This window comes from Gavia stellata, chromosome 4 (assembly GCF_030936135.1).
Source record: "Gavia stellata isolate bGavSte3 chromosome 4, bGavSte3.hap2, whole genome shotgun sequence".
In the NCBI taxonomy this organism is placed as follows: Eukaryota; Metazoa; Chordata; class Aves; order Gaviiformes; family Gaviidae; genus Gavia; species Gavia stellata.
The window spans coordinates 2883397-2908907 of NC_082597.1; the positions used below are offsets into that span (position 1 = coordinate 2883397).

The 25511-nt window shown below is 39.2% G+C and overlaps 1 protein-coding gene across 1 annotated transcript in view; it reads right to left on the reverse strand.

The window, feature by feature from the left end:
* Positions 1-25511, reverse strand: part of EXOC4 (exocyst complex component 4) — a 413543-nt gene that overhangs the window by 367093 nt on the left and 20939 nt on the right. Inside the window, exons 2-4 of the mRNA XM_059816543.1 lie at positions 23577-23766; positions 20272-20466; positions 172-356 (exon numbers count right to left, since the gene is read on the reverse strand). Coding sequence (XP_059672526.1) covers positions 172-356; positions 20272-20466; positions 23577-23766 — 570 coding nt within the window. The remainder of the gene's footprint in view (positions 1-171; positions 357-20271; positions 20467-23576; positions 23767-25511) is intronic.

The window sequence follows — 25511 nt, forward strand, 5'->3', positions numbered from 1 at the left end:
GTTTTTCTGGTCTCCACAGCCATAAGCATGAGAAATTCGCTTGCCAAAAAATGAAAGGTTGAGGTGTAAGTCGATGGCACTCTCCCAAGAAAGTTTCTACTTATGAAAGGAGAACGTTGTCCTCTTCCCTCCCAGACCTGTTGCCCTCAATCAGCATCACACCAAACCCACCTTATTCTCCCTTTCTCCTTGTTGCGCTGTCCTACTCGGTTAGTTGATTTGATGTAAAGATGACGATGTAATTCATCGATCAGGACTAAGTGCATGTTCATCTTCTTACTGTGGAGCTCCAGTCTCAGATCACTCAATCCCTCCACCTGAAGAAGGGGACCCTCCAAGGAGTCCACCGCTGACACCTGGAAGGAGAACACATGTGACAACTTTTAGAGGTCAATTCACTCAACAATCAGGACTTTTCCCTTTGATTAGGGGAGTGTCTGAATACCATAATGATTCTACCCATAAATCCTTTTAAAGCAGAAAATGTTTAAGTAGTATTTCTTTATTTCTATTCCCAAAAGAAAATTCAATATATAAAAAGGGTCCAATATCCGAACAACTCAGATTTAATGAGCAGTATTCAAATACTTTGAGCATATGTATACAACAAGTTAGTTAAGACACAGTTCGCTAAATAAAAATCAAAGCACAGTTTATCACAAAACAAGAGGATTATCAAGTAGAAAAGTGTTAGAAAAAGATACTGACAATGATGTTTAATGGTCTTTATTCTTTTCATTACAGAAACATGAATAAAACATTATTCCCAATTCCATAAACAGAGAGATAATGGCTTAAATTTTATTTGCCTAAAGTGATGCCATGACATAGCTGAAAAAGCTTAGGAGGCCACATCTTCTAGCCTACGTAGCTGCTATGTCATGTAACTACACAATTTAAATAAACATAACCATCAGATTAATGAAAGCTATTGCTAGTTCAAAGGTACTTTTGAACTCTAAAGAAAGTGTGGGGGTTTTTTTAATGCTCAATTATTAAGGCTCAAATTAAGGAAAATAACTTTATACAAGCAACAGAGTAACAGAGAGGGATCTAGACATGCAGTAACGCAAACAGGCCATAGGTAACATTTCTCTGCTGATGTACGTCAGTAGTGACCAGCTGACATCCACTGGGTACTAGACTAAGGAACCTAATTTCCATTTATATCCTAAAAACAAACGTGGACAAAAGCCACCCGGAATGACAATCAGTCCATACAAGCAACACAATCAATTTGCACCTCTCCCAGTTTACTTGTTTTTCATAACTATTTAGCAGAGCACTTCCACCGTTACTGGGGAAAAAAAAAAAGGGGGATCCCTCTGCAATTTCCAAAAATCTCAGTGCTGATGTTGTAAGAAACTAGAAATAGCACATTTCGCGTACAGAGATTTAAAATAAAAACATAAAAAAACATCATTCCCTTACAACTGAAGATACTATTAGTGAAATAAGACATTTGCTTGCGCTTTAGGATTTAAGTTTATAGCAAACCTGTCAGCTAAACATTAAAAAGGAGATACAGTAAGTAGACAGCCAAGCTAAGGTCTGGTCCCTTAATACCAGTAAATATTAACTATACTGAAAGAACATCTATCAACAATGGATTACTTTGCTTGTCTCCAAGTCAAGAATGACCCTGAAATAGCTTTGGGGCACTCAGGGTTTTTAAATTAAGAGCAGTTTCTAAGAGGAAGCTGCACTTTTTCCTTCCTCCTGAAAAATTTTGCCAAGAAGTCCCTAACTACAAAACTCTTTTCTCAGCATGGATGATGAGAGTGTGCACTTGCTGCCAGTCTTTAGGATAGAGCTCAGTCTTGAGAAAGAATTTGTGTCACGGTATTATTCACAAAGGACTGAACAGGCTCCTCCTAAGCCCACCAACCCTGCAACTTCGACAGCATTTACGGGGTTGCTATCACTCGACACAAAGCACTACCCATCCTCTTTCTTCCCAGTATCCATTTGTGAACAGTTACGGAAGTTTGGCCATAACACATCACAAAACCACACTTCAGACAAAGCAAAAAAGCAAATTTGCTTCTCTCCAAAAAGCTGACATGCCAGAGTACATGCAAATCGAGAAGGCTCAGCAAGCATGCAGACACAGCTTGGAAACCTTTGGCAGAAGTATAAGTGCTAATTTTTATCTTCTTCCTTTGGCAGGTAGAGATGTACCCCAAACTTCCCAATTCCAAAGGCGCTTTAACCCCCCCCAGTCACTTCAGGGGAGTTGCAGACATTCATCACTGCCCTGAAAGCTGTCAGCAATTGCACCAAAGCAAGAACAAGATCAGGAACAACATTTGTCAAACTGAGAAGCTGAGAGATAAAAATGCAGTGAGGGAAGAACTGAAAGCAAGCAGGAAAATGACATTAAAAAGGTTCCAAGACATCTAAGAAAAGTATTATCTAAAACACAAGCAGGAAAAATTTAAAGCTTTCCACTCAGATCATTCCACTCTATTTTTATCCTCCCAGCTCCTAAAAAGTTAGTTATTCTCAAAACTAATTATTAAGACCAACATACAGCTCTCAAACACGTTTTCTGAGAAATAAATGGAACAGTCAATTGGTTTTTGTACTTTAAAAAAAAAAAAACAAACCCAAAACCCCCTCATTGTTATGCACTGAACTTTCTTCTTCTGGAAAAAGCTGCTTTTGGGTTTTTTTTTGGCGGGGTTTGTTGGGTGTTTTTTTTTTGATGGCCTTTCTCACACTTCATATTTGCAGTCAGACAAGCTGGAAGTTACGTCCTTGATAAATGCCACTTTGCCAGTGATTGAACTCTACAGGTAAATAACACAGGCAAGTTTCAATGTTACGCACGCTCGGAGCCTTTTAACTTAAGGCAGCCCCACTCCAGCAAAGCCTCACTTAACCACTGTTTTCTTTTCTGATATTTCATTTCCCATCACCACCAATTACCAACACAGAGCGCAAGAGAAAAGCTTTAATGTTCAGAACAGTTTGGGTCTGGAACGGAGCTAGGGGCTCAATCCAAGTTCGTGGAAGTCAAGGTAAGGTCTCCAATCGGTTTAAGTGGCAACAAGTATAAACTTTATGTTAAAAAAAAAAAGAAACCAAACACTTTTCCCTTCTGTAGTTTTACTTACAGAAAGATGATTTAAATCTTGGCAACAAGCAAGCTATAAAGCAGCACCCCAGATTATATAGATAATCTCATAAAAATATGAGATTAAAACACTCATCTAATTTCTGTGCTGGATAACCTACCACAGAACGGTAGCACAAGCAACTAAAATGATGCAAAGATGTATACAAAGAATGCACAAAATTAAAAATACACTACAGATAGATCTAACAACGGAACTGTTACAAGAGAGACCTTGACAAGCTTGTGTGCCACCCTATTATGCTGGTAAAGATCAGTCCTTAAAACTCATTTTCAGCAAATAACCACACTGCCATCCCAAAGGCTTTGCTCGCCAGAAGCAGGGAGATTAAGAGTTACAGAGATGGATGGAAAAGAAAGGGAAGCAGAAAGTGAATAGAAAAAGCAGTAATAATGACAACAGCTCTGTTGACTACTTGGAAACACAAGCAGAAGTAGTTTACAATTGGCTTTATTTAAAGTCCAAGTATCCAGCTGGGCCATGTTAACAAGACGGTCAACTATCTTGAGAAACAGCGAGGTTACAAAGGGACTTGCAAAATCACCACGGTGGGTCAGCGGAGAGGACGGCCGATGCCACATGCAGCCAAGAAAAAAGGTGAGCACTGAGAGCAAGACTAAAAAGAAATAAGACTTAAAACTGAATTCATAACAGGTACTATGTCTATCATTGGCAAAGTTTAGATCAAGACCAGCATTTTATGCTGTCACTGAGCTAGTAACACACCATCATTTGTATTATGCAAGAGACCCAAATGTATGGTAAAAATACTTCCAACTTTGAAGATCATAGAGATTTATTTACTGTTGTGTTATCAACTCATCACTCAACTTGGGCATATCATTTCAACTAGTTGTTCTTAACCTTTTCTCATTTCAAACCCTGATACGCAAAAGGAGACAGATGAGTGGGAGACAGGCTGCACAAAGCAGTAACAGGTCAGAATACAACAAATACTGCTCTGCAAAAAAGCATTGCTGTTCCTCAAGTTAGTAGTGATTCCTCCAGTTAAAGAACCTTCATTTAGGAGAAAACCCTTATTTTTGGAACTCTATTTTTTATTGTGGATGCTGCTCCTCTGCTTATGGTATAAAGAACAAATCAAAAAAAAAGTACATTCTAGATAGAAACCTAAGTGTTGGGGGTTGAATGTATTTATATTGCTAGCACCATTCCTAAACATAAGTTTTTCACATTTTAAATGGCAACTCTCTCTCTCCCTCTTGAATATTAAACTTTAAAAACATAGGGATTTTCTATTTAAATTGTATATATTATTTTTCCACTTGTTTATTACAAAGTTATCTGGAGTCCCCAGACAGACAGAAGCCCTTTACTTCTGTATTTGTATCACTTATTAGGATTTTAATTTCATTACTTTGAACAATTAAGAATAGAAAAACCTTACAAGCTACAACATTTCCACATTGGTTTTAATATTTTCAGTATATTATAGCAAGTTTTGGATTTTTTCAGTTCACCAGCAGCGTTTTGAACGCTCACTTCAAAAGAAGCAGTGCTGGGAAATTAAACAATTCTACATTTAGAGAAGTAGTATCAGCCGTCCTCTTGTCCACTGCTAGAATGACCCAGCTTCTCTGGTCGCTATCTTCTTGCACATTCATCTCTGCTTTACAGAACTTGTTGTACATGAAAATTAAGAGGCATTTGATCCATCTTATACAGCACCTGCTATTAAGGATAGCGGTGAGGCCAAAGGCTATGCACACCTACCAAAGAGTAATCTCAAACGCACAACTGCACAATCCCCATACACTAGGATGAGAAATGATTGCAGTAGCTCAAACGCATGCTGTGGTCACTGAGTAAACACTGCCATGTAACGGCAATAAGCACAGACTTCAACATTTTCCATTAGAGCAAGTCAAAGAATTCTGGAATTCAGGAATCCGCATTCATGGTGTTGCTAGAATAATATACTGATTCAGCTCGGAAGGGACCTCCGGAGGTTTCCAGTCCAACCCCCTGCTCAAAGTAGGGCTAACTTCAACATTAGATCAGGCTGCTCAGGGCCTACAGTCAAGGTTTGAAAATCTGTAAGCATTGAGATTCGCACTCTCTTCGGTCTCTTGCTCCTGGTGTTTAACCCCTCTCATGGGGAAGAATTTTCTCCTTATGTCCAGTCACTTTCTCCCACAGAAATTGTTGATGGTTGCCTCTTGGTCCTTCCCAGTGCACTTCTGAGAGGAGCCTGGCTCCGTTTTTCCTCTCTTTTAGCTGGTCACAGACAGCAAAAAAACCCACTCTTTTTGTTTGTTCAACCACAGGCTGAACGAACCCAGTTACTGCAGCATCTTCTTACACGTCGTGCGCTTCTAACCCCCACCACCCTGGGCTGGCTGGACTCGCGCCCCTTCCTTTCCTTTCCCATGCAAGAAAAGGTATGTACCTTTCTTGTAGAGGGGCCCCCAAAACTGGACGCACTGTGGCACTCCAGATGCAGCCTCCCAAGTGCATAGTTACTCACCTTGATCTGCTGGCTACGATCCTGCAAATACAGGAGTGGGACATCCAAATAATAGGACACAGCGTGATTCGGCACAATACTGTGTTATCCCAAAAGTCAGCAAGGGAACCGAACCTTGTTTTCCCTGTCGTTGCCACCCTGCACATACACTGAACTGAAGGTGCGATTAATACACCGCCCCTGCTTTTTCCTCCTTATCCTTGCTCTGGTAGGTGTATTAGATAATGAAGATTAAAGACGCTATAAAACATGAAACAGTATCGCATTTAATCAGAGATTTTTCTCCTCTTCGTTTTCTCTCCTCAGCTTAGACTAGATTTCCCAAGTAGTTACCTGGTTTTTAATACTCCTATTACCTACCGTGTGCTATTCATACTAACAAAAGGACTAATAGATGTAGAATTGTATAGAGAGGGGAAGAATTATCACTACAAGACTCTGGTTAAGACTGATAATGGAATAGCAGCCTTTTTCAGAGAACCTGAAAATTAGACGTACAGAAGAGAACTATGAGTGGTTCAAGGGTACAGAAAAAACACCTGAGGGTCCTTCAAGCCTCTTTCCTACACCCACCTGGCTTAGCTAAATGGAAATGAATAAGTGATTCTTTTTTTTCTGAGGTTGGAAGGTTGGGGTAGATAATGGCATTGTGTTTGAGTACTTAGACACAAAGATAATTATAGGTAATAGAGCTCCCCAACATTTTTCTGTTGGCAGGGTCTGAGGAGTGGAGAGGAGCTACAGCAAGAAATAAGAGCTGGAAGGTGAATCAACAGACAAATTATCTCAGTATTTTTCTTTAACAAGCTGATTTACCATGAGCAAATAGTACCAAAAGAAATGGTAGGTAATCCCCACCACCACCTTTTTTTTTTTTTCACCTGAATTAAATTCTGAAAGAAGTCTGGCTCTCCCATTGAAAGACATACTTAAATAAATAAATACAAAATAACTGTATTTAGTCAAATAATAATAAAAATATTGGCCTGCATTACAACAAAATTGGGGTTATATAATCCGATAGTCATTTCTGATGTTAAAATCTACTTATCTATATCTACTTATTACTACCTACAATAATAAGTAATGGCCCTTTAGAAAATAAGGATCAATGAAATAAGCCTGAAAAAAGAGCTCTGCTTTGTATGAGCTAAAAATCGCAAGTTTATTGAAAATAACCATGGCACCAGAAGCATTATGCAGCTTGTTTAAAGGTCACGGTCAGTTTATAATAGGGCTTAATTGCCTTAAAAAAAAAAAGTAGCTAAACATTTCCCTGTCATAACATCTAATTTGGAAGGTTTTAATTTAGCGTTTTACAATAAACTAGAACCTAAGTACTAGCAAGATATTTGTTAAAATTCTTCTTTCTTTCCTGACTTGGGCCAAAGTTTTCAAATCTGCTTGCAATTAAACCTACATATTCCCTTAAAAGGTTTTCCAACAGTATTTTAGTTTTCCAAAAGGCATTGTAAAATAGATGTGAAAAGGAAAAAAGAGGAATTTGTTTTATAATTCTAGACCTCCACAATCCTGGAAGTTTGTGAGCAGAGAGAAAATGGAAGCCCTCAACTGGGTGCTTCTTCAGGGCAAAACCACAGAATAATGGTTGTTCAAACTAGAAAACTAAATGCTTTCTGTCTGGGATACCAGCCTATTCTGAGTTCAGACAACAGATATGAAAACATGAACAAACAACTGAGAAAGGTTAAAAGAAAACAATGGTCACAATTCAAAGGAAAAAAAAAGTCAAGTCATACACAAACGCAGTATCACAAAAGGAAAAAAGCTGAACCCAGTGAATAAAACAGCAAATAAATAGCAGCAACCTAGAAGGTTTCAGGTGCCTTGCTGGATGAATAAAGACAATGCTGACATTTAAAAGGAGGAGAATTGTCTACTGCTTTTACAAGGAACTCAGTTTCAAAAGGTACAGGAAAGGAAAATTACTAAAAAAATGGCTTAAATCTGTGTAGCCAGATGTAAACAAGCAGTCCACTGAATTCAACTTACACCTGACCTGCATGAGATAAGGATCTAACCTGAAAAGTTTGCTTAAGAAACAGGAAGGTACTCACACTCCAGCTGTTGGGATTTTGTACCGGGGAAAATGGCAGAATACCTACAAATTATGGTCTGTATTCAAAGAATTTAACACGTGGTAAATTTAAGAGCAGATGATGCATTAGAGAACTGACCCTCCAACCTTCTAACACTGCAAATGTATCTAAAGGACGACGAATTACACGTGACAAGGAGTTTTCCAGCGGGTCATTTTGGTTTGGGGCAGCACGTGGCACCCCGTTTCAATGTATTTAAAGAAACCAGCAACTGCAAGCGGCTGGAGATGCACTCTTGGAGAGGGAGCACTCTGAGGGACTGTGGCATGGGGATGACCCATGCTGGAGCAGGGACACCCTCAAAGGGACTGCAGTTGGTGGGTGACCCACATCAGAGCAGGCACTCTAAGAAAAAGTGTAGCAGAGGAAAATCTGAAGAACCTAAGTGCTGCAGAGGAAACCAGTAAGAAGCAGAGTACCAGAAAGAAACCCTTACAGACGACAACGACTTTCTGTGCCACCCAACGTCTCATTGGAGGAACTGCGACAGATTGAGCACAAGCCATGGAAAAAGTAAGTTGAGGAAATGGAGTGAAGTAAAGGTGTTGGACTTAAATTGCACCTGGAGAAGAGTGAGAAAACATGTTTACTTACGTGTTCTTTGATTGTGTTCTCTTTTTTTCCCACCTCAAAACCCAAATCACTGGTCAGAAGTTTCTGTTAACTAGCAATAAATTAAGCAAGAGTTCCAAAAGTTGAGGCTGTTTTGCCTGCAAAATTCCCATGTTTTCCATGGACAATGGAGAGAATCACAGTGGCACAGAATGGTTTGGGTTGGCAGGGACCTCTGGAGGTCATTGGGTCCAACGCCCCTGCTCAAGCAGGGCCACCCAGAGCCAGTGGCCCAGGCCCGTGTCCAGATGGCTTTTGAATATCTCCAAGGATGGAGATGCCACAACCTCCCTGGGCAACCTCTGCCAGGGCTCGGTCACCCTCAGAGTAACAAAGTAGATCTTGATGTTCAGAGGGAACCTCCTGTGTTCCAGTTTGTGCCCATTGCCTCTGGTACTGGGCACCACTGAACAGAGCCTGGCTCCGTCCTCTTTGAATATAAATACCTGAAGGGAGGAAGCATTGTAAAGATCCCCCTTGAGCCTTCTCTTCTCCAGGCTGAACAGTCCCAGCTCTCTCAGCTTTTCTTCCTAGGATAGATATTCCAGTCCCTTCATCATCCTTGTGGAAGGGGCTAACATCCAGAAAGCAGAAGACTGTTGAGTACTTTGAGCCTCCACTGCTGGAAACACGTAATGAGTAACTGATTAAGCCTGCTTTTAAACTGCATTTTTTAATTAGAAGCTTGACGTAAGTCTTATCAAGTAAGCCTGTATTTCATCTGTAAATTTGTTTGCTATTTTGGATGCAAGGTAAATCAAGCTGAAGCTGAAAAGTTACTGCCTTGAGGGTGGGACATCCAAATAATGGGACACATGGAAAACTTGCACCCAAGCTGCACTTAAGAAATCCAAAGATTGGGAATTGTCTGCTACTCAACTGCCACAGGTCACTATACAGCATAGCATGAATTGGTATCGAACAACCAGTGAATGTGAGCTAGCTAAGATGACCCTGAACTTAAAGAACACCCAAATGGTCCCAAAGCACGGAGCCTTGAGCTAAAAAGCATAGAAAATATGAAAAGCACACAGATCAGAGGTAGCTATTCCTGACTGTCACTGCCTCCTTCCCCTTAAAAACAGGAAAAGGAGAAAAGGTACACAGGATGTGAGGATTAATGAGTAAAACACTGATGATGAACCGTACCAAGTGTTGATTAACATACTGGATATTAAGATGATGGAAGAAATTGCTACCAATTTTGTTCACCTTTAAACAGTCTTGTAAGAATTAACAAGCTAAACACAAACAGCGAGCTATAAAAGTCTGAGAACTAAAGAAGGTGACTCCTTTGCAATATTTTGGAAATAGCTGAGGTCACTCCCCCTCTTGAGATAAACGGGTTTGCTGACCAAATGATGCAGAAAGGGTGAGACTGATGCAGATGACTGAAGCAGAAAGGGGGAGAAGTTTGAAAGATTAGTTTGAAAGATTCTGAGCTACAGACACAAAAAAGCGTTCAGGTTGCAAGAAAACAGCTCATCCTGAGGTCAGTAGTCAGTGTAAGCTAATTTGATGGAAGGACAGGGAAAATGTACATATGGGAACAGGGTAAAAGGGTTACTTTTTGTTTGTGGGGTTTGTTTTCTCTTAAACATAGCGCCTTATCTTAAGATTCCCACCAGCACAGTCATCAATATCACTGAAATGCAACCACTTCTACAAAAGGAGGCAACAAGCAGCCAGCATATGGCACAGTGCCCAACAGTGAGAAAGAATATATGAAGGCTAAGGAGTAACACAATTCTTTTTTAACGCCTTAACAGAGCAGAAGACTGTTTTCCAGAGAATCAAATTCCAGCAAGCCGACCTCCACAATTTTGCTTTCTAAATCAATCATCCCATCTAGTCTTACCTTTTATTTTTTTTTTCTCCCCTAAAAAGAAATTTCAATATTATCCGTTACAAGTACAGCAGAGGTCTATTCGATGACGCAGCCATTTTCCTACCACTATAGTACTGCCTTAATTACGTTATATTTTACAAAAGCTGCTTTTATATCTGTTGCTGATAAGACTACTGCTCCTATTTTACGAAAACGTCAAAGCAAACCTGTTATAATCACATTAACACAAAGTGCAAATGTCCTTTATTTTTGTTCAGTGTTTAAACAGCAATGACTGAACCTAACTTACTGTCTTCCTCTACAAACTTTAAAATATTTATAAAATTATGTTTCTCTCTTGCTGTCCTTTACTCCAGCTACATAAATTTAATTCTTTCCAATTTGCCTTAGTCCTGTCACCCATCAATCATTCTACTTCCTCCTCCACTCGCTGTAATTCATCAATGTCTTTCTAGTAATAAAGTGCTGAAACCAAAAGCAGTGCTCAAGGAACAGAGTGGCTAAAAACCACGAGAGAGGATTATCCAACTGCTCACTTGGATTTTAACACAGCACATGAGCAATTTCAACAACAGTATGGTCAAATGACTTCCCTGAAATGGGAAAGTCAAGAGTATCTATTGGCATCACAGAATTGCCCCAGACTTTTCCCATTACAGTGACAACTCGACAGAAATGAGACATGTATTGCCCCAGTAGCTGTGATAGCCGTGTGCCTCGAATCCTCAGTAGCTCCTGGGCAATCAGATGAAATTAGCAACTCAAAGATTCACTATCATCTACAAGAAGCACATCAGACAGGTCAGCTACGGAACTCATTGCCAAAGGACAGCGTCGAAGCCAAAAGTTTAAACTGGTGCAAAGAGTGACAGGGACAAGTTCAAGGAAGAAATATCTATTGAGTGCTATTCAACACAAAAGACATCAGCTTTTCCATCAAAAGCTGCATATTGCCAGCTGCTGGAAGCTTACAGAGCATTTGGGAAAGGATTGCTGTTGCTTGCTCTGTCCTCACTCTCCCTTCTAAGCATCCTCTGCATCAGACACAGTATTGGCCTAAGACCACCTTTGGTCTGACCTTGTACAGACATCTATATTAAATCTCGCTGGAGCACTGCCATGGACTAGCAATACAGTTGTAGGTATTGTGAAGGCAGCAAAAATAATAAAAAAGGCTTTTGCTTCACTTCTCCATACTTTTTTGTCCCTTGATTTAATGCATCCTCATTTAGTCTTAGTTGCCATTAAGAAAAGTGTGTTTTTTCAGGACCACCTCTGTCCCAAAAGTCTTCTTTCTATATGAATGATGTCTAGAACAATGGAGTCCTAATGCATTAAAATAAAACATCAGGATTTTCCTTTTAATGCAAACCTGCAGTTTCCCCAAATTGATCCTCTTGCTGTCTTCAAGATGATATTTCAAACGTTTTATGCTCTCTGTGTCCCATCACTCTGTTCTTAAAGGAATCTTTAACTCCTTTCAATTAACTCTTCACCTATGAATTTACTAACTGATTTTTATTACAGAATTCATAAAATTACAAAAGGTAATATTAAACTGTAGTGTAAGACAACTATTGCCTCCTTCTCAACCAGGGACACTGTCCATACATCTTTATTTATGAGCTATTCAGCAGAAGTCTTCCCCTAGGTCTACATGGAAATGTTTCTTTTATCAAACCATTTTGAAAGTTGCTTGGTAGCATTGTGCCAACTTCACCAGACATAAATCAGTTTACTTCAGTGGAAAACTTCTGTGTTAAATTCATCCCAAATGTTTCAAATGCTGTACTAAAACCTAAATCTATTTCACCTTCTCACCCACCATTCACTAGCTTTTAAGTTGCATTTTTAAAAATGCAATCAGATTTATCTAAATTATTTTATATTGTCCCATAACCCCATCTATCTTCAACAACTTCTCTTGGTGTTTGTTCCAATATTTTACTATGGACATAATTATGTCTGTACAAACCAGAGTTTAAAAAAGAATTCATGGAAAGACCAGTGGTTACTGGAAAAACGTCTGCTGTATTCAAAGATGAAGTAATAAATATGTAAATATCTTACAGAATACAGTCCATAACATACTTTAATAATAAAAATTACCAACAGCAATTAAACAGCAAAAGAAATATTAACCTGAAGGTACGTAATACGACCAGGTTCATGAGTTAAAAATGAAGTAAATGTAAACTAAGCCACAAAACTCTCAAGTTGGTAGGAGAGCACTCCCAAGAAAGGATGCATCATTAAATGGTAGGAGCAATTGCCTTGAACAAAGGCCTTCTTGTCACTGCACCTATACTATAATCAGGAAAGATTAAATTTGATGTTCAGAAATCCCCATTCCCAAAAGCATAGATCATAACGTTACAGATGCCTCTCACTTTCATTAAGGACAGTGTTTCGTCGTGTAGCTGCGGCTTACTTTCACCATAAAAAGATGCTAGACACCTCTACTCCACCTTCATTACAGCATGTTTTCTTATTTAATAAACTTTCATCAGCTTAAATGAATGGTTGTTATTAGTAGAGCTAACAGCCACAGGATAATACTCTAGAGAGGTATCAGTGCTTGTTGGTGCATTAACTAAGAGCGGAGGGGTTGAGGTCAAGCACGTGTCAACGCAGATGAAGCAGGATTAGGCACTAACAGTTTAATGCAATAGACTGCCTCAGATAATGGAAATTACAGGATAAAAAGAATGAGATAAAGTTATTGATAAGTGTACTGAGGACAAAAATGATAAGATATTTCAAAGGGAAAGAAACTCTCCACGTTCTAATATCTTCAAACCGAGCCTAGCAAGTCTACTTAAAAAAAAGAAGAGATCAGAAAACAGAATTTAAAGAAAAAAGAAATAATAAGGGAAACATACAGAAAAGAGGTGAAAATTGTTCTAACAATACGTAGCACCAATGCTTCTCATATAAGTATCCCACCAAACTTAATTACTTAAGCTTTACAATGCTCCTTGAAGGCAGACAAATAATACGAATAAACCCTAGCATCTGAGTAAAGGTACAGTATTTTAAATGCATGAGCAGCAGACAGAAGAAAGCTCATGATTTCCATGCTTATATGTGAATCACTAGAACATATCCTATGCATATATCAGCTTAATAAAAACAAAGCTGCCTTCTTTCTCATCCGTACCTCAACCATACGTGGTTTGCCAATCATTAAAAACTAATACAAAACAGTTCCTTTAAGCATAAACACTTGTACACCTCAGTAGGTGATCTGAAATGAGACACAACCCTTGAGATATCAGCTTCTCAATTTTGTTTTCTAAAAGGCTTCTTTGTAATCAATAAGGTCAACAATGACAAGACCCAATATTAGCTGGGGAAGGACTTCAAGGCAAGAATTATTGGGAAAATATTACTATTTTTGTAATTCAGAATAAAGAACTTCAAGCAGGGACAAAATCTAAATTTTGTAATAAAAGCATTTCTATAGAATCCCAAACCAACAAAAGTCTCTTATTTCCACTTATGGCATAAATTCCAAAATATAAAACCGTTCCACAGCAGTACCTGAATCCCAGCTCTTCAATAAGAAATACAGAAACAAAACGAAAGACTATTTCTATTGATTTTCATTGTTCCAGTTAAAAGTCAGACAGTAAATAAAATGCATACCAAGAACTGCATTGCAATTTTCTTTTTTTTTTTTTTATTTCATTATTCCAGACTACTGGTAGTCTAAGAACTCTGCTCACTACACGGTACTTTAATTGAAAGACTCTTCTCGTACTATACCGAGGCAAGCCACAGGTAGCAGCCACATTCAAGTAACAAAAATTAAAACTCTCCTCAACAACTGTGCCCAGGGCTACAAACACCCAATGTTTTCTCGGAAGATGTTAATCACTCCAAATGCCTTTGTAGAGGATTAACATGAAGTGCGTAGAAAGGTAGGGGACACTGTTATCGAGTCGGATACATTCATTATGGGATGAGCAAGAAGAGGCCAAATATGCACATGTGCACACACACACAGAGCAATATCCTCTCTTTGCTCCTGAGAAAACATTTCAATATTTTAAGCTCCTTGTTGGACTCCTTGTTTGAGGTCCCTTCTCCTCATACACTATTCTCCAAAATACCTTTACCCATGCCTAGTCTTTCCTCTATTTCCTTTTCCTACACCACCTCTCCCTTCCGACTGCCTCAGTAGCTTTATGATCATTTTCACACAGCATTTCCACTTATTAAAACGTCTTTGACTTCTGCCCATGTTCTCACCCACTAAGTAGCCCAGTTGTGTTGTAAAGCCCCGCAGTTAACAAAGAAAAAAAAAACCAAACACTTTTTTGTAAAATGCTTTGGCATGCAGACAATGGAGCTGGTCAGCATCTCGAGTTCAGACTGGTATGTACCTGATATAAAGGCTAGATTTCACAACAAAGTAATGCTCTTAAAAAAATTAACCCAATACAGGTCTTACAGTCTATGGAGCTGAGCAAAAATACGTTTAATGCATCATAAGGATGCCGGTGGTAAACTCAGTATGCTTTAACTATGCTGCATCAGCACAATTGAAAATGACCTAATTTACCTGCAAACCAACCTCCTCTCCTGTACAGCTGGATGCCGCGCCAAGTACATTTAAATTAATGCAACAATAACAGCAACTAGCTCCATTCTAGAAACTGAACAAACTGGCAACAATGCAAATTTGCAGTAAGAAAGCGGTCAGCTCTGAGAAAAGCCTGATGCTATTATTCACTTCAGAAAGCAGAGCAGGAGATATATATTATTCTTTCCCTGACATAAGAAAACTGAAATAGAAGTCCTTAACACCGAAAAAGAAAGAAAAGTAGGTGTTGGAGCATTCCCTGGCATACTTCTTGAGAAATAAATTACTGTCACTTCAGCTTTGTATTTCTTGGGACAAAGACACGCAGGCTAAAGGAGAAGGATGTGCTCATGAGTAAAACACACATACACATCAGTTCCTAGCTCTGTAACACAAGGAAGTGTGAAGTTAAGCTTAAGTGAAGACTAGTCAGAAGGCTCTATACTTCCTTCTTTCTACCTTCATTCTTCCTTCTTGTCGTCCTCTGATCAAAAAAAAAAAAATTCAACTGGAAATACCAGTTATCGTCACTCCTATCCTATGGATGTATTTCTGTAGTTTCATGGTGTTTTGTTACCTGACACAATCCCACCCCAAAGGAACTATACTCCCGCACTAATAAATCAAGTTCAGAGTAAGTGTTTCATGGTCTACTGGAATTAAAAGATTTTTTTTAAAAAGCTCTATATACTTTGACAAACTGGTATTAGTTCATTAAAATTGCAAAGCTAGACACATAAAAGCCAGGAAATGCAAAGAAAGTAGCCTAAGCAATTTTCATTTAATCGTATTATGATATGACCTTTAATTACTTGATTCAACAACATTTCTTCCTTCAACTGTTTTTAGTATTTCATCTCTTAGATTATTTAAACAAATGGAAAAGATTAATTTCTCCCTATGGGTATCTCAAGGGTCAACAGTAGAGCCAGAACAATTAGATCAACACCACAGACCTCTACGATACTTGAGTTAATTAAGTGACTGCTAGGCAGAGCATACTGCCCTTCAAGACACAGCCCAGTGCCGGGGGAGATGACACACGGAACTGCTTCCTCCAAGCAAGAACCCTTCTGTCCTTGCCCACCACTGCCCATCCTGCTGTGCACCCTCTGCTTCAAGTTCGGGCTTGGCTATAGCATTGTGTAGCACATCTAAAACACCTCTTCTAGAAGAATTTGGATTCCTGCCTTCCAGCAACCAAGCTCGTGCTTCCAGGCCAAGTGCAAGCTACACCCCCAACCCCAACTTGCCTCTGCCACCAGCTCTGCTGCTCTCCCTTTTGGAGACCGTCCACAGTTTTTCTTAGGAAGCTCCTTCTGCGTCAGAATTCCCCTCTCAGCACCTGATCATAGAATCATTTAGGTTGGAAAAGACCTTTAAGATCATCAAGTCCAACCGCAGACCTAACACTGCCAAGTCCACCACTAAACCATGTCCCTAAGCGCTTCATCTACACGTCTCTTAAATACCTCCAGGGATGGTGACTCCACCACCTCCCTGGGCAGCCTGTTCCAATGCCTGACAACCCTTTCAGTGAAGAAATTCTTCCTAATATCCAGCCTAAACCTCCCCTGGCACAACTTGAGGCCATTTCCTCTTGCCCTGTCACTTGTCACTTGGGAAAAGAGACCAGCACCCACCTCTCCACAACCTCCTTTCAGGTAGTTGTAGAGAATGATAAGGTCTCCCGTCAGTCTCCTTTATATGTTTTCAGTTAAACAGAAAATACACGCGCATATGTGTGCATGCGCACTCAATTGCCTCATAAAAGTGAACATCACTTTTAACAATGAAGTGTGTGTGAAAAAACATATCCGATACAGAAAAACGTACAAACTCATACTTTAAAAAAAGCATATACAGAAATTGAAAATAACTGAAATGTATTCGATCTCAAACAGGAGTTCTATCTGTTCCAGACCCTCCTAATTTCTCCAAAGCTTCACAATTCAAGGGAGGTTGGAACTTGTGTTCTTTTAACACAAACTGTGTAAGGTGCAATTACAGAACAGCAAACCTGATCCTACCGGCTCTGCTCACCGGAGTGTGTATTATCAAGATGCTGGCGGAACACAGAACGTGAATACATGATATCTGAAGTTCATCTGTGCTACTCTAGATGGATACAGAATCAGAAACAAAAAAGCTGCCACTTAAAATTTTTAACTTCATACAAATGTAAACTGTCACAAAATACCTATGCATTGTGTTCATACTACTGGGAAAAGCTGCCATTCTTTTATTAACAATTCTTCCCAGCATTACTCAGTCACTGCACATTAGAACCAGCAGCTGGAGAGTTTTGAGTGATAATGAAACCTGTAACAAGCCATCTTCAGCTGTCTTTTCCAAACAATAAGGGAATTAAAATTTCAATTTAAATGCAGAGGTTTGAAACACGCTTCAGTGGCAAAATTACTTCAATTAATGTGAGTGGAATACAAAGAACAGACTGGAGAAATGTGATGCACCAACCAGAAATTATGCCATTAGAGAGCTTGCATCAACCTAACACGACGACTGCAAAGGTCTAATTTCGACTGTACATATCACAAGGCTACAGGCAACAACATTAATCAGTGCTCCAATTTCAACGTGAAGGATACAAGCTCCCTGTCAGATCACTTTGGGCTTTTTCTAAGCCATGAGCATCTGTTTACCTTGAGGAATGAAACAAAAGGACAGAGAGATCTATATACACTCTGCATCCCTGACAGTTTAGTAATTATTTTACATAATTTTCATATCATATAAAAGGAGAAAGGAATTATCCTGCAGCCAGTGAGCGATTACAACATCACAGTTGTGCAGAGGCAGTGTTAACAGAAGATGGCAAAAGCCAATGAGCCTGCGGCGATTTTTATCTATGAAAAAGCTCCAAATGCAGGTAGGTTCCCATTTCTCTATTACAGGTACACTTCTCTTCAAATGAGAATTGCAAGTGTCAATGAATGGCTGAAATAGCGTGTTCAATTTTCACTTGAGGTTTCTCTGCATTCCTTGATACATTAAAAAAAAACTAACAGCTGCTTTTTATATCGTTATCAGTTGGTTTCTTAGAAAAGATACTCTATTCTGGAAAAAAAAAAACAATCAACCAAACACAAAAACCAGCATGGTGTACTACAGAAGTCTGTACTTCAGTGAGGTCTAATACTGGCTCTATTTATCTCATAGCCTTGGGCAACCTTACCTACACACACACACACACACGTGTGTATGTATATAAGCGTATATATATGAAAACAGCACATGCGATATATGGCCAACCAATAATATATAACAAACACACATATTGCAAACCATTTCTAAAGCATATTATGTGATAAATCCTAAGTATTGTTATTTTTCTTCTTACACTTCCTATCTTATATTCCAGATAGGAAATTAATTACTTAACTGGAATTTCCTTCTGAAAAGAACTTTTTTGAATTTAAATAAAACCAAACCAAGCAAACTGATGGCAAGTCCATCAGTAAGAAAGCACCAACATTTCGACTGATACTGACATTGACTCTGAATACCGTGTCTTCCTCCCTATACTGAATGCCCTTAATTTACATCTACTTCTTTATCTCTCACAATTGGAAATATCAGACGAACACCACACTCCAATTTCCCAACAAAAGTTTTGGCAAAACTTGACTGCGCTCTTCTCATATATGCTGCCTGAAGTCACTGCATTGCTGATCTGTTTTCAGGAATTCTAATAGGTTTTACATAACATTTTATAAAGTATCATAAAAATTCCACTCTACATTACACAACAGAAATGGACACATTACCCGTCCCAGATGGCTTACAACACGGTGAGAAAGACAGTAGTTCATATTAGAAGGACAGTGAGACTCTAAGGAGAATAAGAGTGAGAAGGTTCCTAGAAAATGGTTTTAAAAAGGAAGAAAGGGAAAATTGTGACCAGATTATAGAAAGACGATTGCACCAAGTGCAATGCGTGAAAACAGAATATGAGCAACAGAAAAAACCAGGAAGGTGATGGCAGAGTGAAATCAGACAAGGGGATGTGACAGCAACAACGAAAATCCAGATAGGGCTACACATGCCGTCAGAGCAAGGGACAAGACGACTGACATCAAACTGCTGAAAATGTTTCAGAGGGAACAAGGTAAGTTTTAGACAGTCACATTTAAGGTAAAATGAGATAAAACAGAAAGAAGGAAATTAAAGTTCAAGTCTGGGCTCTAGGAATATGAGGTGACAGCACTAAGATTTCCAGCTCTTTATCCTGGTGAATAATGACTTATTAAAAAGAAGAGAAGAAGAGGCACAGCTAAGTGAAATACAAAGGACAGTAAAGTTGAAAAAAAAAAAAAACCACAACAGTAACAAGCCAATGAAAAGATTTCCTTAAAGGCATTCTCTGGCAAACACAAAGAAGAATACAAACAGACATACTTCTTCTGCCTTCACTTTTGAATCACAGAGTGCTTAACGTTGGAAAGAACCTCTAGAGAACATCTAATCCACCCCCCTGCTCAAGCATGGTCACCTAGAGCCAGTCACCCAGGACCACATCCAGTCTGGTTTTGAAAATTTTCCACAGATGAGGACTCCACAACACCTCTGGGAAATGTGTTCCAGTGTTCAACCATCCTTACAGTAAAAATGTGTTTTCTTACATTGAGTTTTTAATTACTGGTAGAAGACAGTTCCAGGAAAGAAAGGATGGGAGCCTGGTAAAGAAGTGTGCTTGTTAATTTTAGAAACAAGAGAAAGAAAAGGATTGTTATTAGAGAAGTTCAAGAAACTTCTACCTCCACCACAGGACTGGAATTGAAAGGTATGCTTGTAAAAGAGATGGAACTGAAAAGGAAAAACACTTGAAGGGAGGGAGAAAAAAGATGAAAAAAGAGCTGGAAATAAGTAGAAAGGATCAAGAGTCCTGGTAAAAGACCTAGAGGAAGACAATGAGAGGCAAACACACCCAAATGGTGAAAGACAATCTCCCCTCTGAATAATGACCAAAGTTGTGAGTGTGTTCTGGGAGATGAAATAGGAGAGAAACAGGATAGTTCTTCCATAACAAAAATGGGTTTGAAATAATTGATAAGGTATAAAGAAAGAAGATGATAAAGGCAGTTGTCTGGGAAATTAATTTTAAAATAAAGCACCAGGTTGCAAAAGCAGAAGGAAATCCTATTGCAGATCAAATGGGTAGAGAACTAGATGGTTATGGAAATCATCAGGGTCAGGACACGTAAACAGGTAAAGACAGCTCTGAAAGACAAGAGCTAACCGAACAGGATGGGAGACTGTAACCCAGTCAGGAAGGAACAAACCGAAACCAAATGGAAATTCCAGTACAAGAAAGCAGCAAATGACAACAGAAGAAACTAAGCAGAGAAAAAAGCAAGTAATAGCACAGGCGGCAGATCTGTCTGCAGACGATCAGACAGCTGACCAGTGTGTTTCTGGTAGATACTGGCCCAGCACCATGTACCACCTCTTACCAGCATGTCTGTTGCGTTGAGGTAGTGCTTGCTGGCCATGCACTGTTCCAGCTTCTGAGGCACTTGCTTGATGTTCTCTATCTCATCCAGCAAATTCAGGACATGTTTGTGCTCAATCCCTTCAATCCACAGCTTGCGCAACTCATCCCGCTTGCAATGCAGCAGCATCTTGCATGATAGCAGATTCTCCTTCACCTACAAGCAACATGTCAAAAGATTAATGCAATCTGTCCCAGTAACTGGCGCTTCTAACATAGATCAGTGCTTTCCTACGTTTACTTTATTAGGAATCCCAAAAATATCACAAGACTATAACCAAATCCAAGTTCGTTAAAATTTCTGGTTATTCCTTTGGCTGAAGGGAAACATAGTACATACAAACCGGAACTGCTTTCATAGTGAAATGTTTTTTAGTACAAGTTTGGTACCACTAGTGAAAATTTAACTGAATATCAAAACGTGAACAAACACAGGATCCTATTAACCACGACCAAAGACTTATTTGCACGTTTTCAAAAAAATCAGTTTGGTATTTTGGCATACAGCAAGAATCCAATTTTCAGTGAAAGCAAATAAGCCACTACTAATTTTTCTGCTGTAAACATTTTCCATCTGCCTATTAAATCTTTTGGCACATCTCCAAGTTTGGTGTCCATTTCTTGAAACCTGACTATCTAAGAGTACAACCATTTTCCTAGTACCTCGAGCAATACCAATTTTTTTTGTAAGAGATATGGTTTCACCAAAACAAATAGCAGTCAAGATACAGTTCAATTCAGCATTATTTATCAAGGCAATTACATCACCTAGAGAAACACCTTGGTGTTTGCCATTCAGTTTGGTTTTGAGCCTCATGCCTTCCTCTCTAAATGGCAAAGTCTCTACTATTCTACTCTGTTTGGGAAACATCAGGAGTTTTTCTTCTCCATTCTTTCTGTTCAAACGCACAGCCTGCCTTCCCTGCTTTCAGGTTCTCCCAATGTCCTCTGGTAAGGTCAGTATAACCTAGCTTTTCTTGCATAATGCAAATCAATAATACATATTAAAATGTGGAAGCAATTAGCAACACAGCTTCACACATTGCTTTCACACTACTCTTGTTTCTGTGATAAGTTACGAATACTTAGGGTCCAACCTTTTCTCAGGCTGAACTCTCACTGAATTACACATGAAGAGAGACTCTCAGAAGTAGGCCCTTCAATTTATTTTTAAATAATGAGCCTGCAAAGCACTCCAGAAATCCCACTTCAGCTGCACATTCTCCTACCTTGTTCATCTAAAGGCAGTTTAAAAAACTACATGCGAAACACATAGATGGACCAAAATACAGACAACCGGTAAACAACAATAGCTACATAAACCAGCCTCCATCCAGAGTCAGAAGAGACTAAGATTTCAATACAGTAACATTGCACTCTGAAATGTCCTTCTGAAAAGGAAAACAGAAAAATCCTCAGCCAACAGAAAACCTAATGTAAGTGTGTCATAACTTGCTACAAAAGCAGAGGCAAACTAAAATGCATACCGAGTTCATTTCAGACCTAATCCCTGTTTAATACATTAATTTAAAATGTTTCACTGACCTAGCACACCATCATCAGTGGACTGCTATTACACAGAGCCAAAATTAGGTCAGCAAAACAATCGTGGCGCTAGAAGGAATCTCACAAGACATTCCTACTCCTGTCCTTGCAAGAAAGAAGATCAAGTATATCTACGTTTGGGAGCAGGGGAAGGATTGAATACCAAGTCTTTAAGAAAGAACCTCCCCTTGGTAGGCCGAATTGTTTCTACTTTGTAATTCAGTTTCACAGTGGTAACACCTCTAAAGCTAGATTCAAAACAAAGCCTTTCCCAAAAGGAATTCATACAAGAATTGACTACAAAAGGTAGGTACACAAAGGGATCTGGACTATCTATCACTTCCACAATTTCTAATGCAAGTAAACGCCTGTGGGATCATCTACCTTCCACAAGAGGAGAACATCAAAAGGAAGTCTGATAGTGTAATACAGATTGATGACAAACCAGATCTGGGGCCTCCCATGAGATTAGGTCAAAGCTACTTCAATACATATTGACCAAAACTAATAAGAAAACTTAAATATCAAAAGGTCCTTCACCCTTACAGTCATTCTTCTAAGTAGGACCAAAAGGTCACACCCCTATACGTTTGTTTTGACCTCTGCAGAGCTTAGTATACTGTGTGAAAATAGGCCACTGGCTACAGTTTATTTCAAATTTAGTGCAATTGATCTCGGCTTTCAAAGTGCTGAGCTTTGTACATAAATCCTAGAATGAACTCTTACCCTTGGAAAGCATCAGAATGGTCTCATTTTCTCTGAAAATGCTAAATGAATTTTAAAAGCCAGAAGGGTAAAAGCCTACTGCTCCTAAAGCGCTGCTGTGAAAGGTTTTAAGCTGAGACCTCCACAGAGTCAGGAAAAAAAAGCCGGAATAAATCTGGTGCCTAGTTTGCAAAGTTTAGGTACAGCAAACTATACAGGAAGTAAAAGATGAGACAGGAGACCAAAGAATTAATCTATTGCTGCAAGGAGAGAGCAGATGGAACAAGTCCACAACAAAGAGTGCCAGAGTTATTTACTGGCATGATACCGAAGTGTGAGCACTCAAAATACAGAAAGATACGGGGGCACAGAGTTCATGTACATTCACACAACAGAACTGAGTTTGGAAATAGCACCAAAATTCATATTCTCTGAGCAAAAAAGCTAGCTGATGAATCACCCAGACTATTTAGGAGGTGGTTGGAGGCCAGCATATCAAAACATGAACAGATGAGATGGAAAGGTGTTAGCTTAGCAGCCCTTCGACTTCAAAAACCTGACTGCAACATGCCCAGACAATAAATGAACAGGGGGCACTGCAAAGCTTTGCGCTTCATATCCACCTCTCATTTTGCTTTTTAATTACTTGCATTCTCAAACAACAGCAAGAGATCCTATGCAAAACATGTTGCCAAGACGATGTAGCCTGGGACCACTATTAGGACTGGATGGTCCGCTCCTAGCCATGCCACAGAGAGACTTGAAAATCAGGCCTACTTCAGAATTAGTGGGTAACAGCGCTTTCTCAATTCAATTTTTAGTTCAGTTCAGAATGATGACAAGTAACTGGAAAAAGGGAGACAGAAATAAAAGGTTAAAATGGGAGCTTACAACATTACACTACTAATAAAAGGACAGTACACAGGAAAAAGACAGAGGAGTTGCACAGATCTGTACCCAGAATACACCCTGTGGAGCGGATGCAAACACAGGAACACATGCAAAGTTAGTCTTCACCTGTTTGATCTTATTGCGCGAGTTGGTGATGCGTTCAGTGATGCTCTGGTACGTGCGGATCGCAGTGGTGAGCTCGGTGTAGTGCTGGACAATGAGCTCATCCAAATCGCGGTCACATTTCTCATAAGCTTCTTCCAGGCGGCCTTTCTCAGTCTCTCGGTCCTCAACATCATCACTGGTAGACAAAGTCCTAAGGACAAAAATAGGGATATTTTGAAATTCTCTACAAGGACAGGAAGCCCGTGCCTAGAAAATGCACTACCTACCGCAAACCAGTCACTCTTATTAGTCAGTACACTTCACTGAGTGAAGTTTATTTCTGGTAAATGTGCCTGTCTGGTGTTCAGTAGAGAACAATGTACTTCAAGAAAATAAAAACACATAAATACTGTGTTTTCTTACTTCCCCAGTTTTCAGATGCTTCAGAGCTTTTTTACTACACTACTGGATTTATGGAAAGGGAAAGTTATCTATTAGTTATCGTATTTCCAGAGAGTCATTAATATGGGCATAGTATAACATGTGAAATATATCCCGATTTATTACTTACAAAGATCCATAAAAAAGAAATGCTACTTTGAACTCAGGGACCAGTGCAACTATTTGTCAGGAGTCTTGCAGTTACTACTACTTACCTGCCAAAAGTACACTAGGGATATCACAAGTACGTAGAGAAATACATCAAAAGCCTACCCATGCCTTCCAATAGTCAATCTGTTTTCAAACATACACCAGTACAGTGAAGAAGTCAGTACAATCATGAGCCCTTATTTCGCCCCCTCATTTATTTAAACTTCAGAGTAACATCATCTAGCAAGATTCTTTTTTTTTTTTTTTTTTTTTTTTTTTTTTTTAAGATCAATGAAGTTTGAGATTCCAACAAAACTGTTGAAAAATTAATGAAACTGGCACAGGAGACAAAAGTTTCTTGCTGTCACGCCAAATTTCTGAGATGTACTCAAGAATCGATACAATCTTCTCTTTCTCCCTCTCTCTCTTCACTCCACTCATGCCCTTTTGAGACCCATCCTGCCACCGGATCCAGAAGCCCGTACCTGGAACGACTCGATCACACTACCAGGAAGACCCAGGAACCAGCAATAGCCAAAAAGACATATTCTTATCTCCTACAGTAGGTAGCACTCAAAAAGTTGGTTTCTGCAAAAAAGTCATCCTGAATTTTCCTCTTCCTTTATCCTTGGAAGGGTAGCTATGGTCCATACAGGTTTCTGGTTTACATCAGCAATATAGACATTCAAAACTATATACTTCATGGAGAAAAAGAGATCTGTTGTAGTAGTTATGAACAGAACACTGGTATATCACAACCTTAAGAACGAGCAGGGACGAATTCTGTAGCTCTACTGGCAACTTCTGAGCCACTTTAAAGAACTTATGAAGAGAAAATAAGCAAAAAATAAAGATATTAACAAAAAAAAAATCGCTGCATACAAACTGTATCGGATCATACGCTTGAACAGCATGAAACAATCACAACTTTCAAAGAAATCCAGAGCATTTACTTGCTGAAAGTGAGATGCCTTTAAAAATAGAACCAGTAGAGGATGAACACGTGGACACTATTATTTCATTTAAATCAAAGCGGTTTAGGCCTCTGAACTGAGGCACCATCTTAAGATGGTATGCACCCTACACTGAAAGAGTATAAAAATAATAAGAGACTAGAACAGCCACCGTTTCCAACCCTGAAGACTGAAAAAATACACCGCCAGAAGTAAGAGAGTACTTCTTGAGGTTTTTTTCAGATTTTTTAAGCTATTTGTGTGGAAAAGGTCAAATAGTTGGAAGGAGACAAAAAAAAAAACCATTGCTGAACACTGCTGCTGCTCTCTGCTACCGTAACGGCTTTCACTTTAGATTTGTTCAAGCAATGAGGTCCAGTCAAACTAAAACTGGTATCTCCTCCTGTATCTC